At 42.7% G+C, this 13755-nt stretch overlaps 2 protein-coding genes across 10 annotated transcripts in view; one reads left to right on the forward strand and one right to left on the reverse strand.

Annotated features, from left to right (window-relative positions):
- Positions 1 to 5230, forward strand: part of ncor2 (nuclear receptor corepressor 2) — a 96993-nt gene extending 91763 nt beyond the window's left edge. For all 9 annotated transcript variants that reach the window (XM_085179423.1, XM_085179426.1, XM_085179427.1 and 6 more), the window contains one exon: positions 65 to 5230. In XM_085179423.1, coding sequence (XP_085035549.1) covers positions 65 to 267 — 203 coding nt within the window. In that variant the 3' untranslated portion in view covers positions 268 to 5230. The remainder of the gene's footprint in view (positions 1 to 64) is intronic.
- rflna (refilin A) lies at positions 4807 to 13154 on the reverse strand. Its single transcript, XM_085179433.1, has 4 exons — positions 12786 to 13154; positions 12327 to 12669; positions 8029 to 8138; positions 4807 to 7925 (listed from the first exon to the last, which is right to left on the reverse strand). The coding sequence occupies exons 2-4, from the start codon at positions 12543 to 12545 to the stop codon at positions 7592 to 7594; spliced, it is 663 nt and encodes a 220-aa protein (XP_085035559.1). The 5' UTR covers positions 12546 to 12669; positions 12786 to 13154; the 3' UTR covers positions 4807 to 7591.
- Between the last annotated feature and the right edge of the window lie 601 nt (positions 13155 to 13755).

Here is a 13755-nt window from a genome sequence, read left to right on the forward strand (position 1 = left end):
ATATGAGATCCTGTAGGACCAGTGTGAACACTTGCTAACAACTCTTTGGTTTTGCTCTCTGCAGGTTCAACACCAACTCCGTTTCCATGCAACCCGCTGATCATGCGTTACCCCAGCGGACCGATGCCTGCTCATTCACCCTCCTCTGGCCAACAAGGGAGCCAGGGACCAGGGTCCGGACCCGGACAGGGTCGCCCCTCCTGGGGGGAGGAGGAGCACAAACCTCTGCTTGTGTCTCAATACGAGACCCTATCTGACAGCGAGTGACTGGAAACGCCAGATTTAACAGGACCTGCGTGCGGTCACTCACCTCCACAAACACGGCATCCGCAGACCTTCCCACACCATTCCAACACGTATTTTCTCCATCGGTCATCGAGAATGGATCGCGTCCTCCTCTCATGCACCTGATACGCCAAACAGCGACGAAGTGGAGCACTGCTGCACCCCCCGTGCATGCATGTGTGCACGCACGTGTATGTATGTTTGCGCTTACATGTTATGCATTCACTCCAGGACTGCTCCAAAGGACAAATCACTTTTTCTTTTTTTTGTTTTTTCTTCTTAATTTACTACTTTTCCTCACTGGCCTTATCGATATACACACACATGGACCTCCACCCTTTGCGGGTATCCTGGTCTAATGTTTTTACACTTGTGTGGAAGGGACTGAGATTGTGTCGTTGGTCCGGTCAGGAGGCCGATGACTGCTGCTGTAGTGACAGATGATTTGACCTGAGAGCAGCGGCATGCACACGGAGGACCCTCTTGTATTTCTTCATGGTGAACTCCAGGTGCACGTGGCTTGAGCACTGCTACCACTACAAGAACTAGGCGAGGGTGGACAGGAGGAGAATCGACGTGTTTGTTTTTTCCTTGGGTTTTTTTCTTTTTTGTTGGTTTTGGTTTTTTTTACTTTAAATTCTGTCAGTCCAGTCCTGTGTTTGGTGAGCTGAGACCTTTAGTACATTTTGATGGTGAACTTTTGATGGTGTCATTTTGTTGTAAGGATGTATCTTTTTTGCGGGGGGGCAGGCAGAGATTGTTATGTGGGTGGGTCATATCATTGGTTTACAGGGTAAACATGCTGTTCATTGCTGATGTCGTCACATAGTGGGGAGGGCCCTGGAGAAAAGGCAAAGCCCTAGTTTGACTTCAGAAATCCATGTGCGGAGAGATGATTTGCCAGATGGATGGCACTGAGACAAGTGACACTCTCACTGTTTTTTGTTTTGTTTTTTTTATATATATTAACCATGTCTGTGTTTGTTGAAACGTTTTTTTGGATATTAAGCACTTAGTTGTCAATCTGTTCACAATGGCATTTAAGAAATTGTTTCCTGTGTCAGGTGGGAAAAAAATAATGGACCCAAGAACTGCGTAGAAAATCCCACTGTGGAGGTCTCCTTCAACATCTGCTCATTTTGTTCTTTGGTCTTGCCACCTCTATTGTGTAGCTCCCCCGCACTCAAAGTGACAATCACATTTCGGTGATCGATGACTTAAGCCGCTTCGAGCCAGTTTGCAGACCAAACTTAAAGCTGCTTAAAGGCAAATTCCACAGCATCACTCGAGTTTCCTTGCATTAAAAAAGGTGACTTTAAAGAATTAAAAAAGAAGCCATCCTTCTATGACTCTTGGTCCATGGCAGCGTCGGGTACCTCCGGCCTGCTAGAATCCCGCCTCGAAGCTGTCATGACGATCTGACCTCTGACCTTTTGCTGCCCAAAAGAGGCACTGAGACTCAACTCCTCATCCAGGCAGATTTTGTACAGTTATGAGATATTCTTAGTGTTAAGTGCCATTTATTTTACAATATACAGTACTGAAGTTATCAAGTGACGCACAATTTTTCTTTTTAGTCCCCACATGCCGGGATTTATACTGTCTACACAGGGAAATGTAAAACAAGAAACAAACAAAAAAATAAACAAATGAAACATCTTTTTTTCCTCCCTTCCCAATCCATCACTGCCTTAGCTTTTAAATGTTTCACTCATTAGATTTGTACACTAAACAAGACAAAACTGTGTCAAATGACGGCTTACCTGGGCCTGCATCAGACGCTTTCTTAAACAACAGAGACCTATGACAAATTAATTCAAGTGTACTTCATTGCAGCTCCTGAGTTTGTACGAGTCAGAGGAGGTGGAGGGGCAAGGCGTTCAGAAGCATCCTGGTAGTTTTTACATGACAATATCTCACAATTTTAGCACATTTTCGTGCAGCGTTTTAAAGGTCACCCTAACTCTGTAAATTGATGTGAAAGCTTCTGTTTTTCCTTCCCTGCCTGGGACTGGGAAGCAGCGGCAGTAAGCTCGTGATACTCGAAACACAAACATGACTGTTATAGGACTACCTCCTCTCCCTCCTTCATCCTACCTGTTGACGGTGAAGCATCTAGCTGGCCTTAGCTGCAAAAAGCTCATCTCAGCTGTGTTTGAGGTCTCTTTCTTTTCTTTTAGTTTTTATTTTAAAGGTTTTTTTCTGTCAAGACTGATGGATGGTTTATTTCATCAGGCACGGCAGAAACACAGTCTCTGCGTGTATATCACTTATCCACTGATGAAATTTAAGAATGTGACGCTAAACAGACTAAGCCATATCCAGCTGTTCCCTGACTAATACGTTTTGGTTTTTTTAAGTATACTAAAAATGAATTTTAACATGTATCCATTTAGTTTTTTGTTCTCACTGTTTGTTCAGTGCGCGCCTGTTTCATTTGAAACCAGATTAATCATTCAAACCTAAAAGGACAAAGGTGATTGCTGATGGTGTTCCCTGGACTGTCCAGTGGTGGGGGGGTGGGAGAGGGAGGGGTGGGGGATTGACAAACAACACATTGTTCAACCATTTTGTGCATTTTTTTTTATTATAACCCACTGTATAATAGCAAGGATTGTATATACAACTGAAGAGATGTAAATATTTATGTGGCTTGCTTCGAGGTTGGTATTACAAAAAAAGAAAGAAGAAATATTCACATGGTTAAATTCTACATGCCCACCAGCAAGCTTTGTGGATAGCAGTGTAAAAATGAAAAACAAAAGAGACACTGCCTTAATGTTTAAATAAAAAGCTTATTGCCATTCATGGTCTCAGTCTTGTTATTTATTGGCAGGGGCTTTGATTGAGGGCCTGCCATTTTCCATTTGTTCTTATTACTGGAGCCTAAAGTAATGGCGGTTGATTTACAGCAGGGGGCGGTACAAGCAAATATTTCAATTGCATGTTGAATGTCTTGTTGTGTAAGAGTTTTTTTTTCTTCTTTCTTAAACAGAAGAATTGAAGAAAACGGGTCGAGCTGCATTTTAAATTATTTTAATGTTGCAGCTACAATGTAAAGCTGCTTCATGTGCTCTGCGGAGATTTTGCCGAATTCAACAAACCCCGATAAAACCTAAAATCAACAGACCAGTAGAATGCAATTTCACTTTGTAATCTTATGATATATAAGATTTGGGAGTCCGTAAGCATCAGCAGCACAGTTCCAGTTCAATCTGCCATATAATTATTAGGACTGACAGAAGAGACTGTGGTCAGCTGCAGCTCAAACTGGTGCTGCTGCTGGTGGTGTTAAGATGCGATAAATCACTTCTTTTACACCACACAGCACAGCCATCCTGAGCATTGCTGGCCGTTCCCATCCCGTTATGACCACAGTGTGCACATCTTCTTTTGTCAAAGCTCACATCCTCTCAAACTGGTTTCTTGAATGTGAAAACAAGCTCACTATACTGAAATGGCCTCTCCAATCAGATTTCAATCCACCTTTGGGATGTGGGTGGGGCAGGGGATTCTCATCGTGGATGTGCAGCCGACAAATCTTCAACTGTGTGATGCCCTCACGTCAAAATGAACTAAATCCCTGAGGAATGTTTCCAGCACCTCGTTTGGGGACTTAAAATTGATAACATATCAAATTTGAGGTAAAGTTTGAAGTTTCACAATAAAGTGAGAGTATATTTACCTGCTTGTGGTTTTCCTATTTTGTCAGCCGTCCAAAATGGCTCAGATATGGTGGGGCAATATTAATGTGTATATCTGGTCATGCTCTCACTACAACAAGCCTCTAGTCACAATGATAGTTTTTCTTTTATTGAGGTGCAGCTACAAAGTAGTTCCTACAGGAAGCTGACACTAAAAGGTTATCTAAGCCATTTTCACGTCTCTGACGTTTTGAGCACCATGAAGCGAGCTGATAATAATTACATTGTATTCAAGAGGAAGCAGACATTTCCACAACTATTGATGTCTACAAAAGTAGAACACACACTAGAAACAAATAGAGGAAAAGCTGTATTCTAACATTAATTTTGGAGTGAGCCTTCCCTTTTGGTGGTTTGTTTAAAAATAATAGCTGTACAGTTTGGATTAACACACTAAAAGAAAAAGCTTTTTATAGATGAGGTCCTAAATGTGAAAGTGCGGTCAGGCCCCGGTTGCTGCCTCGCCGCGGGAAAGACGGATGAGGCGCCGAATGATGATGTGGGCTGCAGCAGACTCCCATCCAAAAACCCGCACCAACACTGGCAGCAGCAGCTTATGTTATTTTTGCTGCAGTCTGATATTTAAAACCAGCCGAGGATGAACATGCGGAACGATCGCCACCTTGATTTACAGCCTCTGCTCTTGGACAACGATTTAAAAACATTAACATTACACTCTGCCTGATGGACAGGCCTCGACTCTATTTTAATGCGGTACAGTCTGTCAAATAGAAACACCTGTTTCCCGTGATCACAGATGAGCAACAAAAACAACAGAAGTAAGGTTTGGGAACTGCTTGTCTTTTATTCCATCAGGATAATCATCTTTTGTTTTAAATTACTTTCTTCGATCAGAATAACAACAATGATTGGCGTACAAAAATAGAAAGAGAATTGCGAAGTGCCTCGATACCACATATACAACAGGAAAATATTTTACAGTAACAAAATCAAGTGTTAGAAAACACACAAAGGATCTCACATAAAGCCACCAAAGTATTACACTCGACACTGGTCGACTGTCTCTCATCATCCTCTGACATTTCACAGGCCGTCTCTGACATTTCTCGCACCATCTGCACGTTGCAAAACTCGTAACATCTTCCCGAGGAGCTTTGTTTTGTAGAAAAAAACCGTCTCCTGAACAATTTCCTCAGCCGCTCTCTATTTTTTTCTTTGAAAGAGCAGATCTGCTTATCTCGTCTCTTCTCGCTCTTTATATTTGTTTCTTCCTCTCTAAACCCCCCCCCCCCCCCATCTTACAGTACTAATGCACTGCCTCGGCTTCGTGCACGCCTTACTTTTCCGTTTGACACTTAACCCGGAGGCTATTTCAAACTGTGAAAATACAAGAAAACCTCAACTGACAATCAACAACACACACTGACAATGACTTAAAATTGATACCTAAGAAAATTTGAGGTAAAGTCTGAAGTTTCAATATTTGCCATGTTCAATAATTAAAACATGTACATATATTTATATTAGACACACATAAAGAAATAGACGAAACCCTCAATGGAGAAATGTGGCGTGGGTTCACTGCTTCACTTTTGTGAGTTTTTATGCTACCGTGGATCTGAAAAAAAGGAAATGCTCAGTTTATTCTAGACTCGCCTAGTTAAGTAGATTTTATTAAATAAAGTCTGCACATCAGTGACTTAACAGAGATTGGATTACACAGGCTAGTTTTTACTAAATATCTGATAAACAGAAACAGTGCTCTGTTTTCTTAATTAAATGTTACTTTAGCTTAGAGCCCGACTGATACCGGATTTTTAAGACTGATACCAATATCGGGTGATTTAAATATCAGATATCCCGATTTATCGGCCAATATTTTTTTTCTTCTCAGACACAGAACTTTCTGAAAATTTGCAGATTTCCTTTCCCCCCCAACTTTTCACATTTTTCCTGTGTAGTTATTTATTTACTTGTCTGCTGACTGCTCACATCAGCTGGTTGTGGAGTTTGATCCAGTGGCTGCCTGGAGGGAAGCTGCAGACATAGTTTGCCATCTGGTGGACAACCTGTGCAACAACACCCACAACAGGAGTTAAACTTAAGGGTGTTTCTCCCGTTTCTTCCTTGTTTTTCAAATGTGTTTATCACAGATAGGTCTGCTAATATCAGCTGACAGTATTGGCAGGACTCTAGTTTAGCTTGTTGTGTAAGACTGGGTTTTTGGAAGTTATGCTACAAGTTGTGATTCAACATCAAAGATTAAATCGATTATTATTCTTATTATTACTTAAAAGTATGGACGGTTTTACTCGCTAAGGTATTCCTCAATCTTTAAATGAAATCACTTAATGAGTTGTCTCCACTGAATGTGGAGCAGTGTTGGCAATAACATGAGGAACAGTTAAAACAGATGTAAGATCACTGCACAGAGTGAATTTGGAAAAGCTTCTTGTTTTGTGTTTGTTTTGTAGGCCTAATAGAGAAGCAGATGAGTCAGCGCCACTGTACAGTTTGTTCTGTACCGAGAATTATGACGGGGGAGTGTTACATACTTCCCTCTGATTGTTAAAAGTGAACTGTTTGAAAAAGACAGGGAAAAAAAGGAAATCACTGTTGAAGGTCCTGATCTCAGTTATACTGGAACTACAGGTGATGTGGTCCTTTACCCACACTTTAATTCACTTTTTAAGCATTAAACTCTTAATTTATTGCTAATTTATTTAATCATTTTTGTTTTGCAGCCCTTCAGCACCTCCTAGAGAGCAAACAAGGACCAGTTACCGAAACTGCATCGTTGACTGCGCTCACCAACGCGTTCGTTTTAAATGAACAGCTGTCGTGGTCCGACACAGTTAAATATAATGCTACAGAGAGTTTTTACGGAGATCCCATGTCTCCTCATATATCCTCTCTAACTGTGTTGTTTTGATAAAAGACTCTAGTCTTAGCTCTCTCGATCAAACTGCACAAGCTGGAATTGAAAGTGTCCAATGATAAGCGAGTGCGCTGCCTCAGTGTGCAGTCTCACTCAAAATGCTCTTTGGTCCGAATTTTCATACACAGTCCTGAAATTCCCCCGTGCCGTGCCAAAAGCCCTCGGAGAGAACTGTGATCTATAGAAAACAAGTGCAATAAAGCCATTATTTAGAAAGGTTTACATTGTGTGTAACTGATTTTTCAAAGGCTCGGCTGAAATCCAAAACACGAGTCATTCTTGATTTTTCTCTATATACACAGATATCTACATTCTGATCATTGCCATCACTGAGGTTGCAAAGGAACCCGAAGTAGTGCGAAGGCCACTTGTCAGCATTGTAATTAAATAAGACATTAACCACCGAAGCGCAGCTTTGAGCTGCCAGAAACCCAGCGCCCTTCTTTTTAGAGACTGCAACAGTAGAAAATCTAAATATAATCAGGTTATTAAATGCCACTGCAGTTTCTTCCATGGCCAGTAAAGGTGAACAGAGCAGGGTTTTCATGGAGTCCAAATATTGCTTGAAGTATTTCCCTCTCAGTGTGGGCCTTTTTCAGTTTTTTTTGTCCTTGAAATAAAAAAAAAGAAGAAAAAAAGAGAAAAGAACCAGGACGATCACCAGATAGCTTTTGTTCCTGTGCAGGCTGATGCAGTCCAGACCCTACAGGTCCTCTGTGTAGATGATGCAGGGACTAGTATCCTCACTTGACTCCAGTTTCACTGTGGAGACATACCAACGGCGGGAGCCTGTGGCGTTGTAGTTGAGCGTGGTGCGGTAAGTGTTCTTGGCATGTTTCGGGTAGATTATGGTGGTGCTCTGGTAGCTGACGGGCCTCTGCCGGGGCTCCAGGTACACCTGGGTTTTGTAGCTCCTCCAGGTGCAGTTCCGCACTGCCACCACAGTCTCGCTGAAGGACGTAGCCGTGGGAACGGGGGTGCAAAACACCCGGTCGCGGTAGTGCTTGTCGGAGTCGTACTTGACCTCAGAGTTACACCTGAAAACGACAAAGTGGCTGTTAGGAAACTCACGTGAAGTGGATCAATAAAGAGATGAAACAGGATGCAAAAACAGTGCCTCATCTTTACATGCACCCTTACTTGATTTCCTTCTCTGGTTTGGGGTTGACCTCGATGCTTTCTCCAAAGAACACGGGGTGCATGCGAGTCTTTGGGTCGGTTCCCGTGGAGTTCAGCAGCAGGTAGGGCAACTGTGCAGAGAAAACACGGGTTACAATCTCACATATAAGCAAACAATCATCCCAGTTAAGAAATCCCAAAAGAGCCAGTTCAAATCACTGGAGTCCCCACCCTGTTTCTTCTCAACCTCGCAACAACTCGCCTTTTTAAAGGTACAGCACAGTACTACAACAATTAGACCAGAAAGACAACAACACTTTCACTCTCCAGCCTGTCTTTATCAACAGGAAAAGCTGTAAAACGTGTTAAAATACATTTAAAAGTTCAAAACCGTAGCCCTCCTTTTCCTGCCCTTATGTTCCAACATCCCAGCACTAAGGAGGTTAACACACCCACACCACTGCTGGTAGAGATGCAGCGTGTTACTAATGCATTGCATTATGTGATGATGTGCTTTTTAAAAAATAAGTTTCGATTATAAAAGGTTAGCTGCACTACCTCGCATGCATTAATTATGTTGATTGAAGACATTTTCTTTTGATCCATTAACAAATTTGTCCCCATATCCTCCTGAAGCTAAAGCTGACTTCTTACTGAAGTCAAAAATGCTCCAATCAATACCTGTACAGTTTATACAGGCTTTAAGTTACTACACAGGGTTGTTCACGTTGTTATGACATGTGGATTACAGATGCTCTATCAACACTTCTCTTCCAAATATCATGCAATACAAATTGGAAGTATTGTTTTAAGAACACCCTAGGGCTAAAATTTGGGGATTACTTGGTTTTGTTGTATAATTTGTCTGTTGAAGCTCTGATTGTGACTTGACCTCTGACCTACAAGACTGGCCCCCTCTGGAGCCTTCGGTGGACACAAAAGCTGGTACAGCAACAATGCAACGAACCCTTTTCTGTACACGTGCGATTAAAACTCTAACCCTGTCCGAATAAAACCACTCCACAACCGCAGCTCTGCTCCCTCTCACATTACACAGGAGAAGCTGTCACATGCTGCGGTTTGGACTGCACATGCCGCTACAGGGGACGAGCGAGAGAAGGCCAAGGGCGCTGCAGATCACCGCGAGAAGCTCGTCTTACCTACAGCCTACCATCATTGCCGCGCGGGGCCATCTGTACGACGGCGCCGCGCTTCAACAGCTGCCACGCAGCAGCGAACAAAAAGCCGAACTTCAGCCTGGTTCGTTTTTCTGCTCTGTGACCTGGAAACAGCGCGCGAGGGTCTGATTGTCTTTCCACCGCTGCTCCAGCGTGGAGAGCATTCCAGGTATTTCGCCGCAGACGGTGTGCTCTGGCAATGTCTGCAAAGCAAACAGTCGTGAATGGAGGGGAGGCCTCCTCCAGGCGCCGTATCCCCGAGCATGTACACACAGCACAGCACCCCCCCCCGCGCCCCCATCCCAGTGGAAGCACATATTCACGTAAGAAGAAATAGTGTGCAACTGAGTAACCCACACAATGCAGAGCTATGGAGAGAAACGCCAAACCAAACACAGACTTCCAACTGTAGGCTGTTTGTTGCAGCAAAGTCTGTGTTTGTGTGGATGTTATCCAAATATCAATAGTATTGATACCAGTGCTGGTATTGGTATCGGACTGATACTAGCCCAGTAGGATCGATACTTTGTTTCTACCTTCTGAAGCCCAGATTCTACTTGGCTGCGGACACAGATACGGACAGCTGGAGAGCTGACAGCCGAGTAGTCTCCAAAAACATCCAGTTTCAAAATGCATGTTGTCTAAACTAATTATTATGAAACGTAAATAACTGCATTGTCCTAAAATCATGACACGCTGCTCTCCTTTACATAAGCTACCTTTATAGATTTGAAGTATTGGTATTAGTATCGACACTGACCCTGTATTCACTTGCTATCTGATCGATACCAAAATTTGCTGAATTGCACAGCAGTAGAGGCATTAAAGCAGAGCCAGGCTCATCAGTATCCCACAGCAAGCCAAATGTAAGAAAAAGTCATCTGTCTCCTTCCTGTCCTTCCTCTCTAATCCACCAGCAGCTGGAGCCACCTCCTTGAACTGGACACGTCCATAGCCTCTGAAATACACACGATTACACGACCATGCATGTGCTTTTCATGCATCCTGCCTCCTGTAAATCTCTTCACACATAAAAAGATGCAGATATAAGAATAATTATCCTGCATCTGCATGAATTTGAACCACGTTTGAAAACGGACGAAGCTGGCTGAGCATTTATCTGTGTTTAATTTGAGAAGTGAGAGGTCATCAAACACTTATGCAATGGCCTGAGGTCGCTTTTACGAGCCCCCCCCTGCACCTCCGAAATAGAACCAGAGGATTATTCTTAGGTAGCATACAAAAACAACACAGAAATAGATTTGGAAGGAGTAAAAACACAACAAACAAACAAAAATCGGCGCAATGGTACACCTCCCTTCATCCTGCCAGCAGATTTATACTCGGTAAACTTGGGGAAACTGTTTTTTAGATAGAAACATTTGACTCTTTTAATTCAAACAGGCCCACAGACAGAAGCGGGAGCAGCTCCTTTCTTTAAAAAAAGAAAAAGAAGAGGAAAAACCACAAAGCGGAGGAGTCACTCTAATCCGAACCTCCAGAGGATTAGATGATCGGGTTTTTTTTTTGCTTCACGTCCCAGCACACACCAGTGTCGTGCACCTCCCAGGATGCAGCGCTGCATTTCTGAGGCCTCTTTCAAACACTTTAAAAGCCACCTCAGCCTGTGCAGACATGTTCTTAAGACTTTTGGAACTGGGAGTGACCTGGAAATGATTTTCAATCAAATCAGCCTCGTCATGTGATTCACTGCAGGACGTGCCAATGAAAAGCGTTTGCCTTGAAAGAAGAGACAATGCCTCATGTAATGTTGATTACCCAGCAAAAAAACAAAACAAAAAACAAAGTATTGCCTTAAACTGCAATGTCTGACTCATTTTGCACATTTGTTTATCATATAGGCAGGAAAACTGCTGCTAATGCAGGAAGCTATTTAGGATTTTCAGATAAGACAAGAAACAGCAAAGATCAAAAAGGCTATATAAAGACAGAGTTTTTATTACTTCCACATTTAAACTCATTGTGAACAGCATTTAATGCAGAAAGATGCTGGCTTCCAGATGTCCAGATGGTTTTTTTTAGACTTCAGTGATCTTTTTGGTGATTTTTGAGGTTCTTGGATACCCTGAAACTTAATTTTGATGCTTCTAATTCTATTCTTTTTAAGGAGCTGGGCTTGTGAGTGTTCAGAGATTGAGCAGGACTAGCAAGATATGGACAAAAATATTAATATTAAGCAAGAGATCAAAGTCAGAGTAAAATAGCCAAATAAATGAGTGTTTGAAATGGACAGTTTTGCACCTGTAGGGGAATGTCTGTACATATTTGTGCTACTGACTTTTCTAAATCCCCCACCCCCCATGAGAATGCAACATGACAGACTGTGAAGGCTAATACTGCACATAGCTTTAGGATAACAAGCAAAACAGGTTGAAGTACCGCCCTAAAAATCAACTAATTTGAACCAGCAGGTTTCAAAAAGAGGGCACAGACCTGCTGCTGATGGTTAATTTACAGGATTAAAAGTCTGGTTTTCTGTCTACAAATTCACAGTCGCGATCCTGTAGCAACAGCAGACTCTGAGTAAAAGCCTGATCCAAGCTTTTTCATATGCAAATCCTCAAATACCATTATCATTTTGATCACATTTGACTATTTACTGATCTGGTCAGCCTGCCACCTTCATTCATGCTGATGAAGTAACGGTGTTAATAAGTGTCATCGTTCTGAGGGAATTCTGGAAAGGACCCCTGGGAGTCCCTGGGCCCTAATTTCGTAACAGGGTTAGACTCAGGGCCCAGCTGATGCACGAGGCTGAAAAAATAAAAACGTTTTACTGTATTGTGGAGGGCCCAGTAGCAAGAGTGCAAATTCATAAGTTTGCAACTGAATTCCAGAAACACACACACGCACTCATAGAGAAAGCGAGAGAGAGCTTCCAGATGTTGTGTGAGGGGGACTGATGTGAAATCTGTTTCTGGCCAAAAGCTAAAATGACTTTCAGGTTTTCAGTTTCTCTTCCTTCAGCGTCATTACTGAGGATGAACTCCTTTGTCCTTTAATTCATTGTGTCACTGAAGCATCTGAGTGCAAAATTGGGCACAAAGAGCAGGAATAAGTGTCCGCTCTCCGCTCACACGGCGGTATTAAAACAATAAAGTGCAACAGTTTGTTTCTTACCAGTTTCCCTTCTCTGCTTTCCTTCTTATAATATCCATGATGGCTTTCGACGGGCGTCGTGCAGCTGCCCGAGCGCGACTCAATCAGAGCCGGAGAAAGTGAGCAGAAGGGCGGACTTGGACTCGGGGGCAAACCCGAATCTGGACTGTCGAGCAGACCTTCCCGGTTTTTTCCTTTGAGGCTGTCATCCATCGCTTGTAAATGTAGGTGCCCCACCATTTCTGGGACGGCTCAGTTATTTAAAAAAAGGAAGCCCAGTCGCACTCACAATACTTTTTTCTTTCCTTGAAGCGCTCCTGAGTCGATCAGAAACAATCCTGTGCGAACTCTCTCAAGAAGACTTCTGCAAGTGAGGAAAAGAAGAAAAAAAATAATCAGGGGATGACATTTAACCATTGGCCACAGGCTTTGGACAAAACCCTAAGACTGATATCAGCTCAGCTTCAAACTTTACTGTACCTGCGCGGTGTCAAGTATCCACTTTAATCCGGAAAGATATTCCAAATATGCGCGAAGAAGTCCGAAACAAACACACGGTAGCCACGGACTCAGCTCCAAAGTGAAATATTATGTGATTTATAATTTAAAAAAAACAACCAAATAAACAAAAACAACTACGTAGTTTTGTTTTTTTTTTCGCGCAAAAAACAAAGAGTCGACAGCGCGTCTGGCACCGAGCTGCATGAGAGCTCCTCTGCTCTGACCGTGTGTTCCAGTATGTGTGCGCCCTGTGTGTGCGCGCTCTTCACTGGAGAGCTCCCTCTTAATGATCCTGCCAGGCTTTTTTCGGCCCCCCTCCGTACCTGGATCTAGTCCAGCCCTCATGATCTGGATCACTTCCATGTACAACCGACAGGGGCGAGCACATCCTCCCTGCTCCTCCCGTACAGTTTGGCTGGTGTGTTTTGCGAACCTGCTGACGCGCATTTAAGCAAATTATCTCATTTCCTGACTGCTGCAGTCGCCGATCTGCTTAGATATATTATAATTAGCAGGTAGGGACAAGTAATTAATCATCCGCTAGTAACGAGAACAGATGCTGTGATGGAGTCGTTTTATAATGTTGGCGAAGAAGAAAAAATTAAAAACAAATAAGTATAATATGCAAATTGTTCTGGCACTTGTTCAGCGTTTGCACTTGGTTATATGGTAAATGGACTTGTTCTTATATAGCGCTTTTCTACTCTGTCTGAGCACTCAAGCTCAGCTAATAATAGCTAATAATTAATTGTAAGTTAATCAGCAAAGCAACCCTTTTATTAATTATTAGCACCGTTTCGTGGCAATTCATGAACTAGTCACAAAATGCGATTTTGTGCGTCAATGCTGATGCATGGATATTCAGCAGGACTGTTTCGGTTGGAAGCATGTTTGTATTTTTTGGAGACTGCACCCAAATAGTTTTGTTGCCTCACCCTAACCAAAGAAA

Source organism: Neolamprologus multifasciatus, chromosome 12, assembly GCF_963576455.1.
Source record: "Neolamprologus multifasciatus chromosome 12, fNeoMul1.2, whole genome shotgun sequence".
NCBI lineage: Eukaryota > Metazoa > Chordata > Actinopteri > Cichliformes > Cichlidae > Neolamprologus > Neolamprologus multifasciatus.